Source organism: Desmodus rotundus, chromosome 7, assembly GCF_022682495.2.
Source record: "Desmodus rotundus isolate HL8 chromosome 7, HLdesRot8A.1, whole genome shotgun sequence".
Classification (NCBI taxonomy): Eukaryota; Metazoa; Chordata; class Mammalia; order Chiroptera; family Phyllostomidae; genus Desmodus; species Desmodus rotundus.
The window spans coordinates 22,414,220-22,439,587 of NC_071393.1; the positions used below are offsets into that span (position 1 = coordinate 22,414,220).

The window sequence follows — 25,368 nt, forward strand, 5'->3', positions numbered from 1 at the left end:
CCAGGTGCCCACTGCCCAGGGCCAGCTGTCCCGGACATCCCACCCTATCCAGGGGAACAGTTTGGGGACACAGACTGGAATCCAGATGCTGCTCTGACTGGTTCCCCTGCTTGTTTTAACTTTTTTCCTGGGCCGTTCGCTCTCGTTTCAGAAAAAAGGGATCCACGAGTTATTCAGACAGAAGGGGTGACCCCTACTCTCTCTGGTGGGATGGGAGTGCACGTGTGCGTAAAGGAGAGGAATTCCACCTGGCCAGCGTGCAGGGGGAAGGCAGGAGGAAAGGAGTCCTCCTCGCCCAGCCAGGGGTGGATGGGGTGGCGGGGTGTGGAGAGGGACACAGGGCCCCCACATCGAACCAAGTGCTGTGCGGGATACCCAGGACACAGTGACAACCTGCCTCTGCAGCGGTGGCTCTGACCTGTACTGGGTGACCGCCGGGTTGGCCTTGGCAGAGCAGTGGAACGTGACGACATTGTCTTCCAGCACCGGCTGTGGCTCCACGGACAGGTTGACCAGTGGGGGGTCTGCGGAGAGAAGAGATTCCCTTGTAGATGGGGGGGGGGGGCTGTGTCCGCAGCTTGGGGAAGAGTGAGGCAGGAAGACCCCCTAGGTGACATGGAGGGTAAAGGCTGGAGGTTCCACCACCCGTGTTCCTGGGGACCCTCAGAGCAGCCACCACTGCCGTGGTCCCTGGGAAGCTGGGGGCTTCAGCAGGGGCTCCCCCACTCCCTGGAGGTGCTGCCTCAGGCAGCCCTGTTGGGGGGGGGGGGTCAGGGCTCCCTCTGTGGATTCAAAGCCTGGTATTTAAGCTGACAGCCAGCTGAAGGATGGCTGCCTGGCCCCCGGAGCACGCTGCCCGTCTTCCAGCTTTTAGAGAGAACAGAACGCTTCAGAAAGGGGAGGGGTAGGAGGGCGTGCAGGGGGCACGAGGGGGAGTGGGGACACGAAGGCCCATTTACATACAAACTGTCCTCTTTGGAAATGTCTGATTCTATCTCTTTGTGCAAAGGTTTTGGTGCCTCCCTTCACTTCAAAGTGGCATTTACACCCTTTCATCAGCCTAATCATCTCGTCTGCATTCTGACTGGTGTTGTCACCCAGCCCTCTGCTCCCCAGGCCGGCTCCTCGCTCTCCTTCAATGATGAGAAGCTCTAAAGTGCTAAATGGTGGGAGGTGGAGGAGACGGGAACTGAGAGAGGGCGAGAGGCAGGGAGACTGGGAGCAGAGACAGAGATCCACAGGGGGGTCTGCAGAGTGGGGATGGGAGGCATGGAGACACCTACACGGGAGAGAGACATGGAGGGGGGAGAGAGAGAGAGAGAAACACTGAGAAGTGCAGAGGAAATAAAACCCCCCAGAGAAACACTCAGAAGCAGAAAGACGGAGAGAGACACAGAGAGACTGACATACACCGAGAGAAACATAATCAGACAAAGATTTCAGACTAGACGCAACAAGACCAAGGGAGGCAAACAGACAGAAACAGAAAATGGCAGAGGCTGGGGAATAAGACCACACAAAATAATGAGGAATAGAGATGAGAGAGAGGGAGAAAGAGGCACGGAGAGATGGAGAGATGGAGGGATCCACAGCAGAGAGACAGAGAGGAGGGGGTCAGCTGAAGGAGCTTAGAGGCAGGCGGCCCTCCTGAGCTCAGGGGAGCTGGCTTGGGACCTTCCCCCCAAGCTGGTGTCACCCATGTCCCCCAGCTCCCAGGCTTTGGTGTCCCCGGTGTCCACACTCCCGGGAGGGGCAAGGACAGCCAGTGCCCATTCCCTTTCTGTCATGGTGTGGAGGCCTGGCTGGAGTTCGACTCCAGGTGAGTTCAGAGGGTGGCGTGGCCGTGTGGCCTGGCCTGGGCCCTGGGCCGCCTCTTCGGGCCAGTCCTCACCAATAGGCAGAGCAAAGTGCTGGAAGATATTAGGACTTCCTAGGGGTCCAGCCCACTTTCAGAAAAGCAGTAAAGAAGCCAGGTGCTCAGGGACCATGGAGAAAAACTGCTGACCACTCTGGGTGCCCGGGAAGGTCCCCAGGAGGGAAGAAGACTCCAGCCTGCCCAGCCTCAGTCCCACTGGAAATGGCCGGCGGGGTCCTGTGCCCCTCCGGGAGTCATAGGCATGGCTCCCCAGCTGCAGACCAAGCCTAGCTCCCCAGAGTGGGTGTCATTCGACTGCTTGGCTCCCCCTTCCCTGCTGGTGCTCAAGCCAGCCAGGCCTCCCTGCCCAGCGCTGGGCCTGGGAGCGGACCGTGGGCTGGGGCTGCGCAGCTTTCTGCAGACAGCTTGTTGAGACACGGGCTTGGGCCCCTGGGCCCCTGTGTCCCTCTCTCTGGCCCTCTCCCCTGAATGTGCAGGTATGAATTTTCAGGAGCCTAACAGGCTCTGGAGGCATAAATAGTTTATGTCATATCCAACTATTAAGCATGATTTTAATCCCCCTTGTGATGTTGGCTGCATGACGTGCAGAGGGCAGCTTTGATGTAGCTGGTGGAACTGAGGCCGCCCGGAACAGATGTGGCAGCTGAGAGAGTGTTAGTGTTTCTCTCAGCAGCTCGGGAGTTCAGGGGAAGCACTACATGGAGGAGGGGGCGGGAAAGAGAGAAATTCCATGACTTAGTGATTCTATAACACATCCATTTGCAGCTTGGCAGCTGGAGGCAGAGTCCAGATGTGGTGAGGTTTGCGGGCGGGGCGAAGCTTTCTCTCCCGTGACTCAATCTGGGGACTGTGTCTTCCGTTGGGCAACATATAAAGACCAAGGGAAACAAACAACAAATGTGCTTTTGCTGAGTGTGGATGCTTCTCAGTTGACGGAGAAAGTGAGCAGGTTTGCAAAGGAGGCTCTGACCCTGCCCACGGGGTGCTGGTGAATGGCGGGGTGCTTGTTGAGCGAACAGGTGAACACGAGGAGGAGGGAGGAAGGGGGCGGTGCGGGTGGAGAGAGCCTGTGCTTCTGCTTGGCGCGCACGTGCAAAATGACTTTCGGGAGAGGACAAGTGGATGGAGTCCTCTCCCCTGTTGGGGCTGGGAGGGGCCCTGGGGGAGGCGGCTCCGCACCCCTGACTGCGTGGATACAGCAGCTGACGGGCTCAAGGGGCTCCCCTGTGCCAGGCACGGTGCCAGGGCGATTCTCTGAATTATTTAAGGTGATCCCACAGCAATCTAGGAGGCAAGCAGTGTTCCCTCTGTATACAGATGAGGGAACTGAGGCACAGAGAGGTTTCATAACCAGGGCGACCTTGGCAGAGCCGTGTCCAAACTGAGAGGAAGGCCGTGGCCTGAACTACCGCCCCATACTTCCTCGGGTGGGCGGACCTATGAAGCCAGGCACCTGGGCTCTAAGCCCCAATCTGAGCTCACTCCTGAGGCCTCCCTCCTCATGGGGCGGAGTCGTCCTTGGGAAGAAAGGCAGGCAGGGCCCAGAGACCTGGCAATGCATGTGCTCCTCGGATGCGGCTGTCCTCCATGCACTCGGTAAATTGTTCATCTCATCAGAGTGCCCTTAGAGCGATGGCATCTAATGGGTGCTGGGCTGTTGTGTGGTGGTGACTTCCTGGCTGACGGGAGAGCTTACCCTGGTGAGATGGGTAACGGCCTGGGCCAGAAGCGTTGCTGCTCCCGGGCCTCCCTGCCGGGGCCCAGGCTGCTGCTGCTGGTGCCAAGCAGGGGGTTCTTCTGTGCAGGATTCGTAGCTGGCCCAGGCCTCTGACCAGCTTGGGGACTGGAGGGGAGAGTCAGGGCAGGCTGCGCAGTGGCCACAGCCGGCAGCTTGGCGGTCGGGGTTTGGGTGTCTGGAGCCTCCCACCCTCATTTCTCCCAGGTTTGGCTTGTGTCTGCAGAGAGCTCTGACTCGTGTGCCATCCTGGGGCGAGAGGGCACCTCGGACATCATTCAGTGCAATTGGACAAGGAGCTGGCGTCCCTGGGGTGGAGCCACACGCTTGGGTCTGCACAGCTCGTGGCGGGAGGGCCTTTCTGGACACTGGACTCCCTGAGGCCCACAGCGCCCCTGAGGCTTCCCCTCCACCCCTGCGCCTACTGCTTGCTCTGTGCCTCAGCTGCCACACGGAAGAAGCAGGTGGGTGTGGGGAGCCAGGAGCTGGCCCAAGGGCCCGGGGAGTGGGCCTCCCTTGCAGGCTCACCCCTGAACTCACACGTCCCTCCCTCCCCTCGCCTTGGTCCTAGGACTGGCAAGAGCCCGGCAGTTCTTGGCTCTCACTGAATGAGGAGTGAAAGAACCCCCCCACTTGGCGTGATGAAGACAGTGAAGATAAAGCTTCTCCAAGAGCTCAGCGGCCTGTCTGGTATCTGCAGCGAGCCCATCTGAAATCACAGCCATTGCTTCTGCCCTCTGGAATGTCAGTGGCGCCTGCAAGGACGCAGACACTGCGTGGGAACGTCTGCCCCCAGGCTCCCAGGACGGGTTCAGAAAACCCTAGGACACAGAGCCTCGGAGAGCCGTGTGGGGGCAAAATCCAGAGGCCGTGGACGAGCCAGGGCTGTTGGGAAGTGTTTTCCAATGAATTTGATTGAAAATGGATAGAATGATAAGGAGGAAATGAATGTCAGCCTGCGGCTCCAGCCTTGTGACTCAGAGCCTGTGATCCAGGCAGCCAGCCTCACGTGGTGGCATCGTGCTCCCGGCAGAGGGGGGGCGGAGCAGGCAGGTATCAGAGAAGACCAGCTGATTTTTGAGAGCTGACAGTTTAAACCCAGCCTGGCCCAGCGCTGAGCGCGAGGCCACCAGCACCTTGCTGAGCCCTCCTCTGTTCGCAGGGACCGACAGACACTTTAGGGGACCTGTGGGAGTCTCTGTTAGGGGACTTTTGGAATGCAGTGCTGGTGTGGCTGTAAAGCACCATCGTTGCTCATATTCGCTGTGGTAACGAACACTGGAACACTCACTGAGGGCCCAGCGTTCGGAAGTGCGGAGGAGGGCTTACCAGCACGGGCTCTGCCTGCATTTGAAACCTACGCGGCCTTGGACCAGCTAATCAGCCCTTGGGGGCCTTGGTTTCCCCAGACAGGGGCCACAGCCAGACCTACTCCAAATGGTTGTTGTACAGATTAAATGAGATAATCCATGCAAAGTACAAAGTACGGACTGACTGACTCATCTTCCTCTTTCCTCCTTGACCGACCCTCCCATGAGGGGGCTGCCCTCCAGACTCTCCGGAGAGGGTGGCGCTACCCTCCAAGTCTCGAACCCTGAGGGCCCCTTCAGCTCCCAGCATCTCTGCTGTGGCCTCCCCTGCCAGGGACCGTGCGGGGCCAGGGGCTGCCCAGGATGTTTACTGATGTGGAAGTTCCACCTGACACAGGTGTAGAAAAGAGGCTTAAACATGTTGTTTGCCAAGGACTCTCACTGAGATGTTTTTACTTCATGTGGCAATAAGGACGCGCTGGCCCTTTGGGTGCCCTCGAGCACAAACATGGCCAGTCCCCGGAGCTGTCCGACCCCGTGCCTGCCTCAGGTGCCCTGTAGGGAGGGAGACTGAGGGAGGTGGGTGGGGCCCGGGGAGCTGGTCGGCTGGCCGAGTCCCTTCCAACACCCAAGCTCCAGGCAGGGGTGCCAGGGGCTTCCTCCTGGATACTCACGCTGGATGTCAATGGTGACCGAGGTCTCCTTCCCCCCGGGGATGGCTTTGTTGGTGGCCCGGCACACGATGCTCTGCCCGTTCTCCACGTCTCCGGGAGAGATGAAGAGGGTGCTCACGATGCTCTCACGCTTGCCGTCACGAAGCAGGGTCTGGGGGCGGGGCAGAGAGAGAAGGCCCCGTGTCACTCGGCTGGGAAGACCTGGGCAGCTACAGGAGGAGGGAGCCCTGTGCACGGGAGGGGGGCAGCTCAGGACCCCAGGGTACCTGTGTCTGCACAGAGCTGGGGTTACCTTCTGCTCCCCGGTCTGGCTGAGTGCTGGGCTGCAGAAGAAAAAAAAGGAACGCTTCCCATTATGTGTGAAAATCAGCCTGGACTTGCTGACCCCACACGATACAGGAAATGGGGCCGCAGGTCCTGTGGACTGTAGTGAGCTCCATCCGTCTGCCTTTCCTGTCGTGGGGCCGCTGGGTCTGCACGTAGCTCTGAGACGCGTGCAACTGGCAGTGATGGAGTCGGGGGTGGGGTTTGGGGCGTGGGGTTAGGGTGGGACTGGGGGCGATGCGGGCAGAGTCAGTGAACACTGACTGTTTTTATTACTGCATCTACATAAACCCTTTTAAGTTGTTGGACCACTTCACTTCCTGGCCTCACTGTAGCCCTGACCAAGTTATCGGTGGCACAGATGCCATCATCTTCCGTGCGACAGGTCAGCACACAGGGAAGACCAAGAGAGGCCATAGGGCTCGACCAAACTTACACCTCGAGGCAGAGGTGAAATAAGCCAGAGCGTCCTGTCATGGGTTCAACTGTGTCCCTCCCCAGATTCATGTCCCTCTGGAGCCCCAGCATGGGACCTTGTCTGGAAATAGGGCCTTCACAGATTAGTGAAGTAATTAGTAATTTGCTGAGAATCTGGAGACAAGATCATCCTGGATTTGGAATGGCTCTCAATCCAATGACTGGGGTCCTTACAAGAAGAGGAGACTCAGAAAGACGCATGGGAAGGAGGAGGCGGAGACTGGAGGGGTGCCGCCAGCCAGGGGTGCCGGGAGCCTCTGAGAGCTGGGGGAGGCCAGGGGGCGTTCTCTCTAGGTCTGCGGAGGGAGCACGGTCCTGTCAAATCTGTGAGTGCAGACTTTTGGCCTCCACAGCTGTGAGACAGTGCATTTCAGTCGTTTCAAGCCTCGGGTGTAGCCCTTGGTTAGGGGGGCCCCAGGAAACTCAGGCAGGTCCTGGGCCTTTGACCCCATCTTCCGTTCCCATTTCCACGGAGCCATGAGGTCATTCTGCAGCTCGTTCCTCCATCGTTGCTACACCCCCTCCCTCCCCTGCACCCTTTTTCAGTTCCCTCCCCGTCAGTTTGGTACCCTGGAAGCGGAGCCCACTGGTGGCCCGCTAAGGTGGGTGCGTGCTGGGGAGGTGTGCTGGGCAGGAGGGCCACTCCCAAGGCGGGACTGTTCGGTCCTCGGAAACTGCTGATTCTGGGAAGGATCGTAGCGCCTTCCAGAAAACTGGTGCCTGCCATAGTCTTATTTTGCCGTGATCAGAGCCAGGGAATAGAATAACAGTCTTTACTTCCTCAGAACTTCCTTAAAATAACCACAGCATTGTCTCCAATCTCACCAGACTCCGGAAGGAAGGGCAGATTATCTGTTTAGCAGAAGAGAAAGCCAAGTTCAAAGTGAGCTAGGAACTTGCTGGGCCCAGTGGGGATTTGCACTTGAGAACGATGACCGGCAGCCATGGCCCTCCCTGACAGCCAGAGGGCGATTGGGATGACCTCCACTTAAAGGTGGCAACAGTGAGAACCACTTCGTAGCCTCCAAGGTCACTGGGCTGTGGGCAGCACCACAGAGGCTGTGGGGACCGCTCTCTGGGGCAGCAGGCAGGTCAGCCTGGTCCTTCTCAGCTGGGGTGAAGCTTGTGGCCTCCGGCCCTGGACCGTGACCCGAGACTCTGCCCAGATCAGCACGTCCTGCGTGGACAAAGCCAGACTCTGAGATGCTGCAGGGATTCATGGAGCAGGGCAGCCACCCACACTGTTTCTTCTGGATGCCTGAAAACTTCCTGGGCCTGGGCAGGTGCTGGTGGCTTGAGGCCTCAGGGCACATCCGTCCCTGGGAAGTCACAGGGTGGTGGCCTCAGCCCTGGGTCCTCAGAGAGGAGTTGGGGACAGGGACGTAGCCAGTCTGAGCCAGCCGCGGGGCAGTCCGGGTAGCCGGGGGATCAGGCTCAGGGTCAGGGTGTGGAACTGGGGAGAGGCCAGGAGCCTATGAGCGAGGGACAGGCCCAGGGGTTGAGCCCCCACCCCTGACAGCAGCTGGCCAGCTGGGGCTCTGCCCCACCCGTGCCTATAAATAGCCAGGCGATAATAAGAACAGTTTCCTGGATGAAAGTAAGACCTGGGGTGGGTATGTCTATGTGTGTGGGGGGGGAGTCAGTACTTTTCTTCCCTCCCCCCCACCCCGTTCTTTACTTTTACCTAACAAGGGGCATTGGCATATGTTTGACTGGGCCTGGAGCCCCTCCACGGGGCTGCTCTTTGTGGGGGAGGGCAGGGCTATGGCTGTGATGGTGTGTGAGAAACCAGGAGGCCCGCGCCCCTAAATAGGCCCCTGGATTGCCTCCCCACCGCCCTCCTCCCAGCCCAGGCTGCTTATCTGCCTCAGAATGATAATTAATGACATATTTACTGTGTCCGGGCGTGTGCTTTTCTGGGAAATAAAAATTCTGGTACAAGTTGTTTGTTCCACCTAATTAGAGAAAAGGGAGATGTGTTCATTAAACTGGAGAGAGTGAGGCAGGCAGGCTCTGGGCTCGGCTCCCAGCTCCGGGGGTCCCCAGGGAGGGGCCGGCCCGTGGGGCAGCCGGAGTCAGGCCTCCACGCTCGCCCTCATTATCTCCTTCCCTCTTTCCTTCCCGATCTTCTCACCTCCCCTTTCCGCTTTCTCTTTCCCTTCCTTCCTCTCTTACACAGGCTCCCGTTATTCATATGCAAATGAACCTTTGCTCTGAGTGGCCTTGAAGGCACCAGGCAGGTCACGCATTCTACCGTTTGCTGATTCTGGTCACAGCCCCACTTCGCCTTCGCTCCCAGCTCCTTCCCTCCGCTGAACTTCGCTCCAGGGACACGCTGTGGGCCCCAGCCCCCACCTCCTATTTCAGAAACCTTTGTTGGTATGCAGATCAGCTCACCCAGTGAATTGTTAATGGTGGGCCTTTCCTCTCTGGGGCCCCACTTCCAAGGCCTGGGGCAGCACTCCCTCTGGCTTGGTGGCACTAGCGTGCTGCCACATCCCAGCCCAGGCCGCCCCACATGACCCTGCTGGCAGCTCCCGGGGATCCAGTAGGACCGGCTCATCTTGTGGGCAGGTGTGGACTGGGGCAGGGCATGCAGGTGACACAGGCACAGGGGTGGGCACTCCAGGGCAGCGGCCTTCACGGATCGGCTTCTTCCCCTGCCTGCGTCCAAGGAGCTCTGGGACCGTCCCAGCGGCTGCCTTAGCGCTGCTTTCTGTCTGTGCCCCGCGCCCCGCCCCTGAGGGCAGGCACTGGGCTCCCAGTTGGCAGTGGCCCGGGAGGCAGGGCTGCCCAGGGACAGAACATGCCCTGTGTGTGGCTGCCCAGCGCTGGCAGCAGGGGCCCCTGTGCTCTTTCCCTGGGGCCTCAGCTGAGCAGTGCAGAGCCAGGCTGAGCCCAGGACTTGGGAGGCCTGGCGATGCCTGCTGGGGACCCCAGGTGATGAGGAGACAGGTTTGGAGGGAATGCAGTGGGCGGGGCCCTAGCCCTGTGCTAAATAGGGGGATGCTCACCAATATGCAATTAGCCTCCAGAAGCCTTGAGTGAGACCCAATTGCCTGGCAACAAGGCCTCCCTTCCTCCCTTCCTCACTCAACTCCCCCGCCCGCTGTCTGTTTTTTAATCCTCTCTCTGCTCCCCTTGTTACAGCTGCCTGGGGAGTCCTCTAGGGCAGTGGCCATGCTGTGGCTTGCATAGGGATGAGAGGGAAGGTGAGGCTGGCACAGGACCCTCAACCTTGTGCCCTGGGGCCAGCAGCTACGCCCTTCACAGAGGAGGCACCACTCACACAAGGACTCTAGGCCCCTAAGATACATAGACAGGGTGGGGAGTGCTGGGGGACTGGTGGGGAGACGGGGATGGGCCTCAGTGAGGGGCTGGTAATCCAGGGCTCCCCTTAGCAGGGGCCCAATGAGACCCACGGTCCTGGCAGTGGGCAGCCCGTTGGACAGGCTGCTGGAGGAAGCAGAGAGGCAGGGCTGGAGGGTAAGGGCCGTCTGAGTGGATACGCACACAACGGTGCTGAGACCTGGCCCCTCTCCAGGGCCCAGGCCTCATCCCCAAACCTGGCATCTGTGAGCAAATCAGCTGGTGGAGCGGGACCCGGCTGACTGGGGAGACTTCTCTCTGGGCTCAGCCCCCACCGTCTTCCCTCTATTTCCACAGCCTGTCCTGCCTCCCCCGGTTTGTGATTCCGGTGCCAGAGAAGATGGGCCATGTGGAGAAGATGGCCCACGTCCGGGGGTGTCCAGACTTGGGGAGAGGCCTTACACTCGGCTCTCCGGGCTCCAGGGCTTCTGCACCCAGACACCTGCTGGGAGCCCTGGGTGCTCACCCAGGCCAGGGGCTCTGGAGGCAGTGTGATGAAGGGGAGCCTGTGCTGGGGGCTCCTCCTCCCAGGTCAAGGGGCCTTGGCCCTCCTTAGCGATGCTATCCTCAGTCCTACCAGCTCATCCATCCCCTGCTGGCCACATGGTGAAATAGCAGAAAGAATGTTCCATGCAACCTGGGTGGCTGTGAGACCTGCAGGACAGCGGGGCTGGGCTAGGCAGAGCCCCGGGAGGAGGGGCCCGATAATGGCAGCTGACGTGTGTGGAGCTGTGACTCTACGCCTGGCCCTTTACTGAGTGCTTTCGGACGTGGTTCCCTCCGAGTCTCCCAGCAGTCCTTACAGGTGTCTGTGGTTATCATCATGCCATTTTGCAGCTGGGGAAACTGAGGCAGAGAGCTTCAGTTACCATAACGGGATGGAACTCAGGTGGAACCCAGGTCTTAGGACCACCAGGCCTGCTCTACACAGCACTGACTGTCTCCTGTAGGACATGTGGGCAGTGGGGGGGTGTGTGGGGGCTTGCCGCCTGGGAGGATCAAGGAAGGTCAGGCAGCGACCCTAACAGCCAGGCTTACTGTGTGCTTGCTCTGCCAGACCCCCTGTCAGCAAGCTTGCAGCCCTCCATTGAGGCAGGTACTGCTGCTGCGCCCGTTGTTCAGATGGGGACACTGAGGCACACAAGGTGAGGCAGCTTGCCCATGGCCACGGAGCTAGAAGGTGGCAAAGCTGGGCTTCAAACTGAGGCTGCCCAGCTCCCAGGCCCACTGGCGTAGCCACCCACCCACCGTGCAACCATACTGAAGCTTCAGACTGGGGCAGTTAGGGGTACCCCGCAGGGTCTCTCCCGGGACCTGCACCCCGGGCTGTGTGCATGCGTGCTCTCCCAACCTCTGTCTCTGGATCGGCTGCTCATGCCTGGCTGCCCCCCATGCACGGCCTATCGGGGCAGTTCTGCCTTTGGGACTCAGAGATGCCTGTGGGAATGGCCTCTGCAGTTCTGGGGGACTCAGGGGCAGCGGGGTAGGGGCCCAGACAGTCCTACTGGGCCACCCACCCTTCTCCATGTGCTCCAGGTGGCAAGTCCCTAGCTTGTCGGAGCTGGCAGACACTTGTCAGGGGAGGAGATGTGTCCCCCATGGAATTCACATGGCAAAGCCCTGGCTCCTCAGTGTGAGCGTGTGTGGAGACAGGGTCTTTAAGGAGGTGGGTAAGGTTTAGTGAGGTCGTCAGGGTGGGGCCCTAGTCCAATAGGGTTGGTGCCCTTGTAAGAAGAGGAAGTAGGCACCAGAGACCTCACTCTGGCACACACAGAGGGACGAGGCCACGCGAGGACACAGCACAAAGGTGCCACCTGCAAGCCAGGAAGACAGGTCTCACCAGGAACCAGCCACTGCCGGCACCCTGATCCTGGACGCCCAGCTTCCAGAACTGTGAGAAGGTACATTCTGCTATTGAACACCCAGTCCGTGGTGTCTGGTTTCGGCAGCACTTCCCTGCTAACACAGAGCGTCCGATCCAACCCCTTTGTTTTATAGACCAGGAAACTGAGGCCTGCGGGTGACCTCCTGGGGTTACAGACTGGGAGCGAAACGCAGGCCCCTGGCTGCCCCGTGCAGTCCTTCTGGCCACAGGCCAGTAGGGGCGAGAACAGGGTTGGGTGGGTGGAGGGTGGAGCATGACCTATGACCTCCTGCTTCGGTTAGCAGTAGCACGGTGCCAGGCAAGGGGTCAAGGTGGTCCCCGCACAGGTCCAGCAAGGTGACTCTGACCTCTCTTTTCACCAGCTGAGGGTGTGTCCCCTGCAGGACGTAAACCTTGGCGTGGGCCAGGCTGGCCCAGCCTCAGGGAGGGACTGGACAGATGCCCAGACTGGAAGGAACACCCCTTCCCGTCCCTTTCCCCCTCGACTGCAGGACACAAGGCTGCATCATGCTTTTGTATTTTGTAACCCCGCAGGTGGCTCCTGCCCAGGACGGGGGCGAGGGACACATCCCTCCCCGGCAGCTTCCCCTTGCATGGACTTGCACGAGGAAAGGCTTTTGTCCTGGGTTCCGGTACCCAGCTCTGGTGGGTGGGGACCGTGATCAGCAGCCCCAGGGTTGACTCCTTGGGAGGGTGGGGGTCAGCTTTGGACAGGAAGGCCACCACTCCAGAGAAGGGACAGGCCACCTCATGTCCTCCCCTGAGGGGGAAGGCTTTGCTTATCTTTCTAAAGACCTAGGGTGGGTTGGGAGTGGGGCGCAGGTGGGGTACCTCCAAATCTCTGAGGCCATGAGCAGAGAAGAGAGCAGGGTGCTGGAGGTGCTGCCTTGCCCAAGGCCCTGGTATGTCTCTGAGCAGCTGGCACCTGTGAGTCTGGAGAGGCTCACAGGAGGGAGACCAGGGTTTCTGCCCACTTGTCGGCTGAGCAGGGTCTTACCTCCCTGTCAGACCGTGGTGTTGTACCTGCAGACCAGGCAGCTGGACTGTCTGTCCTTCCAGGTCCCGCCCATCTTTCCAGTCTCTGTGGCCTGAAGCCCGTGCGCACAGTCTCCTTGAGTGGAGAGTGCAGGGTGCTGTTTCAGAGTGAACCTGGGATTCTGTTGTTGTCCAGGTGGGGTGAGGCCAGCAGATCAGATCACTGGACTGCCTTGGAGCCTTTGCTGTGGTTTTCCTGGGGGCCTCCTCCTCAGGCAGAGTAAGCAGGTGGACAGGTTCTGGTCAGCTAGCTACCTGGAGTAGTTGGGTGGGGGTGGCCAGGCCCTGGGGGGTGGTGTGGGTTAGTGACACAGTACCTGGCCGGGGTCATAGAGGGCAGGAGCACTGCAGGAGCCTCCGGAGAGTGGGTGGGGAGGGGCTGGGCCCCCCACTGTTTGGTGTGCACATCAAAGGCGCATTCTCAGCAGGTCTCTAGGAACTTGCTAGCCCGGCAGGAAGGACCACCTTCCTCACAGGAAGGCCTGCAGATGTCGAAGCGTCTTAAAGTACAGAAAATAACACCCTGGGTCATTCAGGGGTCAGTTCAGGGCACTTGCAGCTCCAGGCACTTCGTGTGGATGGGGAAGCAGCGCCCCTGCGGGCGGGCAGGCAGCTTGGGCTCAGGCCTCCGTGCGGGCTTCAGCCCTGCCCCAGACAGGGATGCACCTGAGCGGTCCTACCTGCAGCCCTGGAAAGGTGGCCAGACTTAGCAGATGGTGGCCAGACACAGGGCTCTCAGCTACAAATGAATTTTGGAGAAACAGTGAATGATTTTGTAATGTAAGTAGGACCCATAAGTGTGCACCGTACACTCGTTGGGACACACTTACACTGAATAGTTATTTATTATTTATCTGAAATTCAAAGGTAACCAGGCATCCCGTATTTTACTTTATTTTATTTCTTATTTTTAGAGAGAGGGGAAGGGAGGCAGAAAGAGAAAGGAGAGAAGCTTCGACGTGAACATCGATCGGTTGCCTCTTGCATGAGCCCTGACCAGGAATCAAACCTGCAACCCAGGCCTGTGCCCTGACCAGGAATCAAACTGGTGACCTGCCACTGTGTGGGACGATGCCCAGCCCCCTGACCCACACCCCTCAGAGCAGGCATCCGCTATTTTGTCCCCCAACCCTGGGCTCTGGCCCCTTGGGTCCCCAGTCTCCTCCTCTGACACAGTTACCCCAGGGAAGAGAAAGAGGAAGACAGAGCATGGGAGAAAGTGACCCCAGAAAAAGACAGAGGCACAGAGACAAAGGCGGAGAAGCAGAAGCGACAGAAGGATGTCCACGCTGAGCTGGAGCTGCAGAGGTGGGGAGAGTGGGACCCCTCCCACGCAGTCCCCACCCCCCCTTCACCTCCAGTCACCCCACCTGCCCCCAGGCCTCACCTTGGAGTAGGTGGCCCCGTTGATGACCTCTCCCTTCCGCAACCAGATGATGGAAGCCGCAGGCTTGGCGTTGTCTGCGTGGCAGGTGAGGTTGAGGGGGTCCCCTGCCCGCAGGCTGATCACGGGTCCCCCCAGGATGACGGGGTCATCGGGTGGCACTGTGGGGAGAGGAGGAGAGAGGTCACGCTGAGGGGAACTGGCCCTGCAGCTGGGCAGGCCTGCTGAGCTGGCGGACTTGGTGGAGCTGATGACAATAATTATCACACTTTAATAAACATATAATCTCCTTATAGTATAATAATAATAACAGCAGCAATAATCCTGGACATGTGCATTGCGTGCTGATTTGCAGAGGACGTTCTTATCGTTGAATCATCCTCGGCCCACAAGGAACCCGTGAGGGAACAGGGCAGGCGTCCTTGCCCTTGTTCACAGGCGGAGGGGCAAAGCTCCGGTGCCTAGAGAATAGCTGTAGTTTCTTTCCTTTTAACTTCTTTTTATGTTTTTAAAGAAAGCACCATTCCATCTGTCATCTGGTTGAATGCTCACAGCGACCTCGCCAGATAAACATTGTCGTCATCCCAATGTCACACGTCCAGACACTGAGGCGCGGCGGGGTTCGGTGACTTGCTCAGGGCCAAGCTGCCAGCGAGCGGCAGGGCCAGGGCCGGAGGCCAGGCCCCTCTCCTCTCCAGGGCAGGGGACAGGCGACTTTGCAAGACTGGGAGGGCCGCACGGCCCCTGGCATCACCTCGGCATTTATCCTTCTGGAGCTGTCCCGCCCCCTCGCCCCCGAGCGGCTGTGGATCTTCCTGCCCCATGCGGGGAGCGCCGGGAGGACACGGATGTCTGCCCCGGTGTCCTGCACAGGGCCTGGCGCCGGGCGGAAGGTCCGCAAACGTTCGCTCACGTGGGGGGAGTCACCCCTGTCTTCCCCGTGATGACCGCGGGGTGCAGGGTAGGCAGCTATGAAAATAAATAGAGCGAAGAGGCTGGAGGAGGGAAGTGACTGGCCAAAGTCACAGAGCCTCTTTTGATGTCAGGCGTGTGGATGCGTGGAAGGCGCCGGGCCTCTGATGCTGCCTGTCTGTCCTTCTGGACCAACTGTGCAAGGGGTGGGTCTCCCTCTAGACCAACTGAGCCATCCTGCTCTTCACCCCCCGGGGAGGGGCTGGGCCAGTCCCTTCTGGAGGCTTGGGAAGGGCTGACTGCATGTTTGCCAGGGAATGGTAAAAGGGCAACTGAGAGACAAGCTAGGTTCTAGATCAAAGGACCCCAGTGGCCAGAGAAAGTCCATCCTTCCGCACAGGCCCCATGGGAGCTTCTGCACTGTGGCTCCAGGCCCCCCACCTAGCAGGCTCTGCCTGGCAGTTTGCCCTCCCTGCTCCGGGCACACCTTCAGCCCAGGGCTCTGCCCCTCCCTTCCTGACTTGAGCAGGCCTCCTTGAGAACTGCAGCCCAGGGAGTGCCAGCCCCAGGTTTCTATTTCCTGAGGGAAAGGGAAGCCTCAGACTTCCCAGACACCCTCACCAGCCCGGGGCTCTGCCTAGGGTCCTGGCCCAGGGAGGAAGTCTGCCTCCTCCAAACCGGCCCCACCTCTGGGCAGCCCTGGGCACAGACAGGTGGGGGTGTGGGCTGGACAATCAAGACACCTACCCTGCCCACCGTGCACCCCCTCATTTGTGCCTGGGGTGCAGGTGAGGCCCGAGAGCAAAGGGAGGCTATGAGGGCTTTCCATACATGGAAGTGGGCCTTACAGTCGCTGTTGAGGGGCTTTTGTCTCCCCGGAATGGGCAACCCCTTCCAGCAGGGACGGCTGGGGCTAGGTCTCCTGCCCCCTTCCTTCTGTGGGGATAGCCTTCTCCCCACAAGGTGTCTGGGGCAGAGGCACCCCAGCTGAGCTAGCTGAGGGCCAGGAAAATCAGACAGAGCCACACGGAGCTTCAGGAATAGAAGAAGTAAGCCCAGTGGTGTGGCATAGTGGGCCGTGCCCTCTGTCAGAGGGTGAAACCATGAAAGCAGTCTCTATATCGGTTTTATTTCCTCCGATATAAAATGTGAAAGTTCAACTGGGGATCTGAAAAGTTCTCTCCAGCACTGACATTTGTTGGGTCCAAAGTAGTGGTTTTTAACCCTGGCTGCATGTTAAAATCTGGGAGAAATTTTTAAAATTGGGGCCACAGTGAACAACTAAACTCAATTTCTGGAGGTGGGCGCCAAACCGCAAGAGATTTATTTATCTAAATATCCATCTATTTGAGAGAGAGAGGAGGTCGAGGGGAGAGAGAGAGAGGGAAACATCGATTCGTTGTTCCACAAATATATGCATCCACTGGTTGCATCTTATATGGGCCCTAACTGGGGATTGAACCTGAGTCCTTGGCGTATCCGGAGGACACTCTCACCCACGAAGCTACCTGGCCAGGGCCAAGCACCAGGAGTTTTTAATGCTCCCACAGGATTCCAGTGTGGGACCAAGTTTAATGAAGCAACTGTCTCTGGGGCTTTGCTCAGGCTCCTAACTCCCAGGATCACAGTGTGGAGATGGAGGAGGCCTTTCCCTGTCCTTCCTGCTCCTGCAGTGCTGTGCTGGGAACCGGGAGTAAGGGCGAGAAGACCAGGGGAGAGGGGCGTGGGACTGCGCTGTGCGAGGACTCGGGCGCACACTCACTCACACACACAAACTTCCACCCGCAGAATGGTCCTGATTACATCTTCCCAAATAAGTGGTTATCACACCGGTTACTCGTGCAGCTATGCATTATTGATTGGCCTTCGCCTGGCTGCGCAGCAGATGGGTGGGGGTGGGGTGCAGATGGGGCTGGTGTGGGGGGGGGGTGGGAGGATGTTTGGGGGCCCAGAGGCTGAATAGAAATCAACAGTCGCCTTCGCAGCTGCAGCTCTCTGTAAAGAGGGGGGGACTCATTACCTCTCTATTCAGAGGGGCCCAGAGCTGAGGCGCTGGGAGGGGAGAGAGTCTGGCGCAGCCCGAGCCTGGTCATGCATTATTCATGCAGCCCCCTCACGGGATTGGCTATTATCCCGAACCACGATAGAGTTCGGTCTCCTAATTTTTAATCACAGGGAAGGTGGAAACGTTAGCCTTTTGTGATTAATCTGGAGATAAAAATAGTTGACTGTGTTGGTATTGGGCTTGTTGTCAGTCAGGAAGAAGGCGTTAACTGTTGGGTGACTGAGGCCTGGGGCGACCTGAGTGGGTCCCGGGAAAGTGGATGCCCAGGGCTGGGAGCTGGGCTGAGGAGGCCTCCACGCAGCCCCAGACAGGCGGCTGGAGGGAGAGCCCCGCCCTGGCTGACTCCGTGGGGTGTCCTGACACAGCAGGTCCTGTGAGTTCAGGCTCCTCCGCTGACCGCGGGTGTGGCTGGCTATTGGTGGTTGACTCTCCTGTCACCCAGGATTTGGGCAGGTGTTTGGGGGTCTCCCTTCCTGCCCTGTCCTGCCTCCCACCAGCCCTGCGGACTGCCACCCACGGGTGGGCAACGTGGGGCCCCCGTCTCTCTCCCGGTGTGTGGACTTTCTCCAAGCCCTGTTGTCAAGAGCGAGGGGCCCCTGTGGGGAGGCGGGCAGGGGACACAGCCCAGTTCTGCGCTCACAGAGAGGACGCGGAGGCCAGAAAGCACGGGGGGCCGCCCGTGTTACTGTGAGGGAGGGCAAGGAGGGGTGGGCCTGGGGCTGGGGGCACCCCGACCCTGGCGGAGGCAGAGCTGACGTAGTGTTATGCACTGAGGTCCTTCATGTCGTTCTGCAGAGACACGAGGTTCTGCGGCTCAAAGGTGTGTGGGACCTGTAAGATGGGCTCGCTTAAGGATGTGCAGCATCCTTCAGAGCCCTTCCATTCCTCGGGCCGCGTCCTGCCCATCATCCCAACGCTGGGCCAGGCTCTGCCTACGCCTGTGGCATGCAGGCCCCTCGGTCCGAATGTCAGAGGGCGAGGGAGCAGGGGCCGAGCTGGCGGTTGGTGCTTGAGAGCTGTCTGCTGTGGGAATGGACGCATGGTGTTTGCAGTCCGGATCCACGCCTTGCTCACTTTAGTCCTCTGCCCAGGTTCGGAGACACCTGGAATCCTAGCAGCTTCTATTCGTCACGCGCATAGATGCGCCACCTACTGGCTAAAGCGAAGAACCGCAGAATGTAAAGACAGAAATGGGGACGAGACCCCGTTTAGGCGTCTGCTTCCCAGGGCAGCTCAGCATTAATTCAGAACATTCACATGGACTGCCCACTCGGTGCCAGGCCCTGTATGAGGCGCGGGGACACAAAGCTCCCACCCACGTGGAGTTTATATCCTAACGGGGAGGTGGGTAATAAAGACCCCATGCATGATATATTGTTGGGTGTTGGTCAGTGCTCAGGAGCTGAGACCAGGTGGGGCGTAGAGACATCCTGGGCAGGCCCCTGGGTCTCCCTTCTGTTTTTCTCCATTGGCTCTGGTTGTCGCTCTCTGTCTCCCCCACAACTGAGGCGACTGCTCCCCCAGGGCCTGCTCTTCCCGGCACCTGTCATTCCCCATGCTGCCTATGGAGAAGCATATCACTTTCTGATGGACCCCCCCCCGGCCAGCAGGCTGATGAATCCCAGACACGCGTATTCACTGTGGTGGGGACTGGCACCTCCATGGACTGACTGAAGGAGGCTCGCCAGCTCTTTCTGGACTCCGTCTCCTTCGCCCTGCCTTGTCACACTTCCTCGGGCATTCTCCAAGCTCTCTCAGATGTGCCCGTCTCTCCTGTCCACCCCAAAGGCCTCCAGGCTCAGGCCCTCATCCTTGCTTCTTCTTCTTATTGTGTTTTTATTGATGAGAGAGAGAGAGAGAGAGAGACCCCGATGGGAGAAACATTGATCAGTTGCCTTTCGTACATGCCCCGCCCAGGAATCGAGCCTGCAACCTAGGTACACCTCCTGACTGGGGTCGAACTCCCAACCTTTGGGTGTGTGGGACGCTCTAACCAGCTGAGCCACCCGCACAGGGTGGCCCTCAACATTTCTTGCTTGGATTATGCTACCTAACACTATCTCCCTCATTCCTCCGCTCTGTACTGTCCCAGAGCGGTCGGCACAGAAGTCTGGTCATTCCTCCATCTAGGCCCGAGCTCATTCACTCTCCATTTACTGAATGTCTGACAGCCCTCCGTTTGGAATCTTTCTAGGAGTATCGCTGTCTGGGTGAAGCTGAACTCCTTGGCTCCTGTCAGCCTCTCCCGTCTCCTTTTTCATCACTTTAACTCAAATTCTCCTTGTGGCTAAGAATCACCTACTTGGACTATTTTTTCCCCAAATGTCCCTTTCCATTTGTTTAGCTAACCTGAAGGCTGGGCAGCTTGGGTTCAAAACCTGGCTCCTACCTTTATTAGTTTGTGGCCTCAGGCGAATTGCTTAGCTTCTCCGTGCCTCAGCTTCCTCATTTGTAAAATAGGTGTTAGAATAAAATCAGATTTGCTGTTTAGCTGCCAGAATTGAGCGAGCGGCGATGGGGGAAAACACGGTAAATGGTCCAGTGTTGTACTGATGTTGTATGTCACTGGTTCTGTGAGCAGACTGGGCCCGTCCCTTGAAAGACTATGGGCAGATTGCCTGGGGCGTAGAAGTCTGTGCTCTCTCTCCTTGGGAGAGTAGGCGTTTCTCTCTGTTTCCCCCCTGCCCTGTCCTCACCGGGCTCCCCAGGGGTGGTCCCGTGCTGCCTTAGTGTGGCTTCTCCTCCCTCCAGTACCCCCATGGCCCGTGCCCACGAGAGTGAGGCCTTTACCGCAGAGGCAGTGGGTGAGCCCAGCTGACTCCACGCGGTGCAACAGAGATGAGCCGTCTCAGCTGAGCTCAGCCGCTCGCTGACTCAGAATCCTGCGTGGGGTGGTTTCCTAGGCAGCAAACCTAACCGATGAACTCAGCAGTACCCCGCCGTCTGGGGACCACCCGCACGTCTGGCTCCTGTAGTGCTCTCAGAACAGGGCCCACGGCGTGAGCTCTCCCTCCATTCCACTCTGACCCTTTCTACCTCCAGCACGGCCAGGTGACTATTCTGGAAGCTCAGTCTCTGCTACCCACCATGTTCACTGGCTCCCTGCCGCTCCAGGCCAAAACCCAACTCCTCAGCACCAGGGCATTTGAGGGTCTCTGCAGAGAGGCCTTCCCTCTCCTGCTCCTTCTCTGATGCCAGAGCTGGGCTGGCCTGCTCACCTCCCTGCAAGGAGAGCCTGCCCTTTTAGAACCACGTGCATTTGCTTGGGGAGTTCCCTCTGCCAGATCCCGAGTCTTAGTTGGCTGGAATCCCATCGTTCCTTCCACCAGTTCAAAGGCTGCCTTTGCCTCGTGAACTCTTGGTCATTCTTTGCGACGGTTGCCTCCTCCAGAAAGCCCTCTCTCAGAGTCAGCTGCTCCCATCCCTCGCCCATCTCTGCTCCGCCCCGAGACTCTGCGCCACTTCCCTGAGCTCACGGGCCCCGGCTGCCGTTGCTGGCGGCTGCCCCTTGAGTGCAAGTTCCCGGAGGCCTGGTCCTTGCCAGGTTCTTCTTTCTGCCCCAGCATTAGTACGGCGTCTGGCCCGCAGGGAGTGCTCCATTCATATTTGTTGCCTGGCGCCTTGCCTGACCTACTGAGTCGGAAACCACATTCACCAGGTGCCCTAGCCCCGTGCCAGGCTCTTTACGCGGCACTCAGCACAGCCTGGGTGCCTGGATCTGGGGCCCATTTCAGGTTCCTTGCACTCCAGACGAGGGGCTTGAGGCCTCTCTGTGTTTCCCCACCACCTGGCATACTACCTTGGGCATGGTAATAAAAACCCCAACAACCATAACATAAATGATAGCTGACATTGATCCAGGGCTGACAAGACTTCCAGAACCTTCAGTGCTGTAAACATCACCACCATTTAACCCCCACAAGAACCCTGTATAAGGTGGATGCGATGACCCTGCATGCTTCAGAGATGAGGAAACTGAGGCACAGCGTGGTTAAGTTACTCGTGCGCAGGAGCAGCAGGAGCAGCAGGGTGTACAAGAAACTGCCTGTTCCTGTGCTTGTCCTGTGGTCCAGCCTCAGCCTCCCCGGATGTCACAGGCGGCGGCTGGCCTGGGAGCCGTGACGAACCAGCGCAGTGATGCGATATGGAGGCAGCAGAGGCAGGAGGGGCAGGAGGGAGGAGGAGCCAGGGTGGTGAGGGTGGCGGGGGGTGGGGACATGGGGGGGTGGGAGGGCAATGCTGTCAGGGACAAAGTCACTGGTTTCCCCCTTAAATGAGGAAGGGTGAGCGTTCCGCTTATTCCAGATTAGGCCTTGGAAGAGGGTCTGAGCCCACTTATCAGTGACGAGCTGTTTGTGAGAAGGATTCTACGTTAACACCGAGCAGGCAAACACGTCACAGGATGTGTGTGGGGCAGGGAGAGGGGACCGCGTGTCGGCAGGAGGGCGACAGACAGCGACTCCATGCCGACAGCCATGTCACATGTGTGTGTGTGTCTCTGTGTCCCTGTGTGTGCCCGCGTGAGTCCTGGCTCTGGATGCTGGGGGTGGTGTGGGAGGGCACGTGGGGAGGGCCGAGGTAGCTCTCTGTTTGGTGGGGAGGGGGCTGTGAGAACAGCAGCAAAGGAAAAACTGTGGGTGGTGGGCCAGTGGGGCTGCAGGGTGGGAGGCGCAGAAGGGCACAAGGTGTGGGTGGCCCCCTTGGGCCATCAGGGAGGTGGGTTGTCCTGCTGAGGAAGGGACTCGCTCCTTTCTCCAGCTCAGCTCCTGTGTGGATGGGCACAGGACAGAGGGACAGCCCTTGCTCAGTGTGTCAGCGCAGTAACCAGCTCGCACCTGCCTCGCCGAGCCTCGCTGAGCTCCTCAGCTCATCCTGAGCAGCCTGGTGTCGGGGTTCTCCCGACCAGCGTGGCTGGGCCCGGGGAAGCAGAGCACGGCGCACGGGCTGCTATCGACTTGTTTTTAATTCTTTCAAAAGTGAATTATAATTGGCATTCGACATTAAATTAGTTTCAGGTGCACAGCATAGTGATTCAATATTTTTATACATTACAAAGTGATGGCCATAGCAAGGTAGTTACCATCTGTCACTCCACAAAGCTTTTACGGTAGTATCGACCATGTTCCCTGGGCTGTACATCGCCTCCTGCGACTTGTTTTCTGACTGCAGCTTGGTCCCTCTTAATCCCCGTCACCTCTTTTGCCCCACCACTTACTGAAACCACACAGTAAACTCAGCTGTGGGCCCCCGCAGTGTCCTTATTTCACAGATGGGGAAACTGAGGCACAGAATGGTCAAGCCGCTTGCAGCAAGTCCCACACGTTGTAAGTGGTAGAACCAGACACCTGGATCAGGTCCGCGAGTCCAACAGCCCCTGCCGACCTCAGTGCCACAGGCCACACGGGAGCGAGAACCTGTCCCCAAGCTCTGGGTGGCTTCCCCAGCTCCCGGGCAGCCACCCTGACCCAGCAGGAACTTGCATGGCTCGAGTCGTCTGTCTGGGTCCAAGAATAGAAAGCAGAACTGATGTGCTTGATTTGGCTACGAGCTCCCCATCTGGCCATGAGCTTCATGGAGGAGCCTGGTGGCTCTCCCCAAGGAGGGAAGGGGGCCAGGGGCAGGAAGCCTTCCCAGCCAGTACCCGGAGCCTCAGCCGCCTGTGCAGAAACCGAGGGGTGCGGGCAAAGGGTCACCTCCTTCAGCGGTTTCAGGAATAAATAGGAAATGCCAACGATTGGCATCTAAAGTGAGAGGCTCGGCACACTGCTTTTTGCGTTATGAAAAACGTGCCTTTGCTCCCCACAGTAGTGGTTGAAGGCGGGAAGGGAAGACAGAGCCGCAGGTGTGAGAGAAGTGTGGGCAGGGGACACACAGGGAGAGACGGGCGAAGTGGGGGAGGCAGGGCCAAGTGACCCAGCTCGGGGCAAAGACCAGCGTGAAGAGGGCCAGTCAGTGTCCCTCTAAGGAGGAGCTGGGACGCCGATGGCACCCCTTCAGGGAAGGGAAGGGAAGACATGAGGTGCTTTGTCTGGTCTCTTGCCACAAAAACTCATTCCAGGGAATCTCAGAAAACCACAAAATGTACCTTTCAACTCTACGCCACATTTTCAAGTCTACTCTTTGCCAGAATCTGAGCCCTGTTTGAAAAAGTACAAGTCTCTAAATTTAAAAAAGGGCAGCACTCTTGGAATTCATTATGAGAAGTGTTGGAATGCTCCTCTATCATTTGGCATCACAGATAATTTTGGAATCTCCTATCCTCCTCACGATCGCAGAGAGACCACGCTTTCCCTCTGCAACTAGGGAGCATTGCCTTTCCCTCGTACGGAGAGGGCACACAAGAGAGTCTCCCAGGACGCTGATGTGGAAGGTTCCTCTGCAACCACAGGGCATCGCTCGGAGAAGTCGGGACATGCCCAGCAGTGACAGACAAGAAAATCCCGCTGTTCGCTACAAACTGGGTGAACCTGGAGGGCATCGTGCTAAGTGAAGTAAGCCAGACGAGGACGGACACATACCACATGACCGCCCTTACATGTGGAATGCAAGAAAGCCGAACTATGTACGAGAAACAGACAGTAGAGAGGAGGTCGCCAGGGGCTGCTGGGGAGTGGGGAGAACGAGGACGTGTGGGTCAAAGGGTACGCCCTTCCGGCTGCAAGACGAATGACACCTGGGGCTCTTGTGCTCAGCATGGTGGTTATAGCTAATAGTGCTGTGTTATACACCTGAGTGTCTCCAGGAGCGTGGATCTGAAATGTGCTCATCACACACGCACAAACAACAGTAATTACGGCACAGGTTGGAGGGCTAACCAATGCGACGGTGGTAATCATGTTGCAATATGTAAATGGATCAAATCAACACCTATACACCTTAACCTTACACAGTGTTACAGGTCCATTTATAGCTCAGTAGAGCTGGGGAAATAGAAAGCTCAGGTCAAGTACAACATAAGAGGAGCAATGGGGAGAGAGCCATGGTGTCTCGTAGCCCACTGGGCTACGATCGCCCAGGAGAGCAGCAGGGCCTTGTGGGTGAGTAACCAGGAGGTGGAGGGCCCACTCTTGGAGCAGGGGTGATGGCAGAGGAAATGCACTTCGGGACTCATCTGAGAATCCTTCCGGAGAGCAGGTGAAGGAACACTCGGCCTGAGCAGCCACTAAGTGGGCGCAGTGCAGGTGGGGCTGCGTGTGCCTGGGCTCCAGGGCTCGGTCAGCAGTGTGCGCTTGTGCACGTGTGTGTGTTGTGTGTGCCCCTCTGCACCAATGGCAGAGAGGGGTTTTCTGTGTTCCCAGCGCCTCTCGGCTTGCAGCCGTGTGCAGCATGTCAAGGGTAGCCCTGCTGCAACGTTGGGTGGTTCACACAAATCGGTCAGGCCTCCAGGGCAGCCGCCAGGCCGATCACGCAGTGGCCACGCTGCACTGTCGCTGGCGCTGTGAGAGACGGCTTCTGCTGTTCAGAATCGGCCCAAGGAGCCCAGAGGACTCTGTGGATGGACACACTTGGGCCCAGAGAAGTGAGGTGACTCGCCCAGGCTGCCCAGCTGGCTCCCGGCTGCCTCTCCTTGCGGTGAACCCCGCCGATGGAGAAGCAAGCGATTGTGTTCACCAGGTGCACACACCGTGCCGAGTGCCCCACGGTGGGTAGCCCGTCCCAGCAGGCATCTCTTCTCCAGGGGGCCGTCTGCTCTCGGGGCAGAGATTTCTGTACTGGTCTCGTGAGGTTAGTGCAGTTCCCCCTTCGTGGCTGGCGCTTCCTCGTGCCGAGCCTGGGGCTGAGCAGCGGCTCCGGATGACTCAGCCGTGCATGGTGTCTAGTCCCTGTTGTGCGCACACGGCCCTTCCCACCCTCCCCGGGGGCCTGTGGGTAACTGGGGCAGGTGTGGCTCAGAGGCCTGTGACTGGGGGGAACGGAGGCTCAGAGAGTTCAGGGGGCGTGCTCAAGGGCTGTTTCCCAGGTGCCCTGCACCCCCCGCCCCGGCTGGAATTGGGCTGGGCACGTAGTGGGGGCAGAATGGGGCGGCCATCGAACTTCAAAACCTCGAGGTGGGGAAAAGAAGGGAGTTCGGCTTCCTCTCCCCACATGACGCATCCGTAGAGACTCAAAGGAGATTAGAGGGGAAAATATTCCAGGTCCCCCCTCCTTAATTTTAATCTAATTAGATCACAACACCCCTCAGTAAACAGCAGCTTGCCTTTAATAAGCCAGGATTGTCCCGACCCTGTGATTGTGTTCCTCATCAGCCGCCGCATCGGGGAAGGTGACGCTAATTGTCTCGAGGCCTCGTCCCATCCTGTGCCAGGTAAGGGATGGCAGCGA

General features: G+C 58.6%; 1 protein-coding gene and 1 long non-coding RNA gene across 5 annotated transcripts in view; one reads left to right on the forward strand and one right to left on the reverse strand.

Annotated features, from left to right (window-relative positions):
• KIRREL3 (kirre like nephrin family adhesion molecule 3) overlaps positions 1-25,368 on the reverse strand; it is a 493,300-nt gene that overhangs the window by 26,703 nt on the left and 441,229 nt on the right. For all 4 annotated transcript variants that reach the window (XM_045192910.2, XM_024557364.4, XM_045192908.3 and 1 more), the window contains exons 6-8: positions 14,073-14,230; positions 5,596-5,746; positions 419-524 (exon numbers count right to left, since the gene is read on the reverse strand). In XM_045192910.2, coding sequence (XP_045048845.1) covers positions 419-524; positions 5,596-5,746; positions 14,073-14,230 — 415 coding nt within the window. The remainder of the gene's footprint in view (positions 1-418; positions 525-5,595; positions 5,747-14,072; positions 14,231-25,368) is intronic.
• LOC123479446 (uncharacterized) lies at positions 3,401-5,076 on the forward strand. The gene is made up of 3 exons (XR_006655061.2): positions 3,401-3,472; positions 3,819-4,075; positions 4,183-5,076. It is a non-coding gene; the product is annotated as an uncharacterized lncRNA (long non-coding RNA).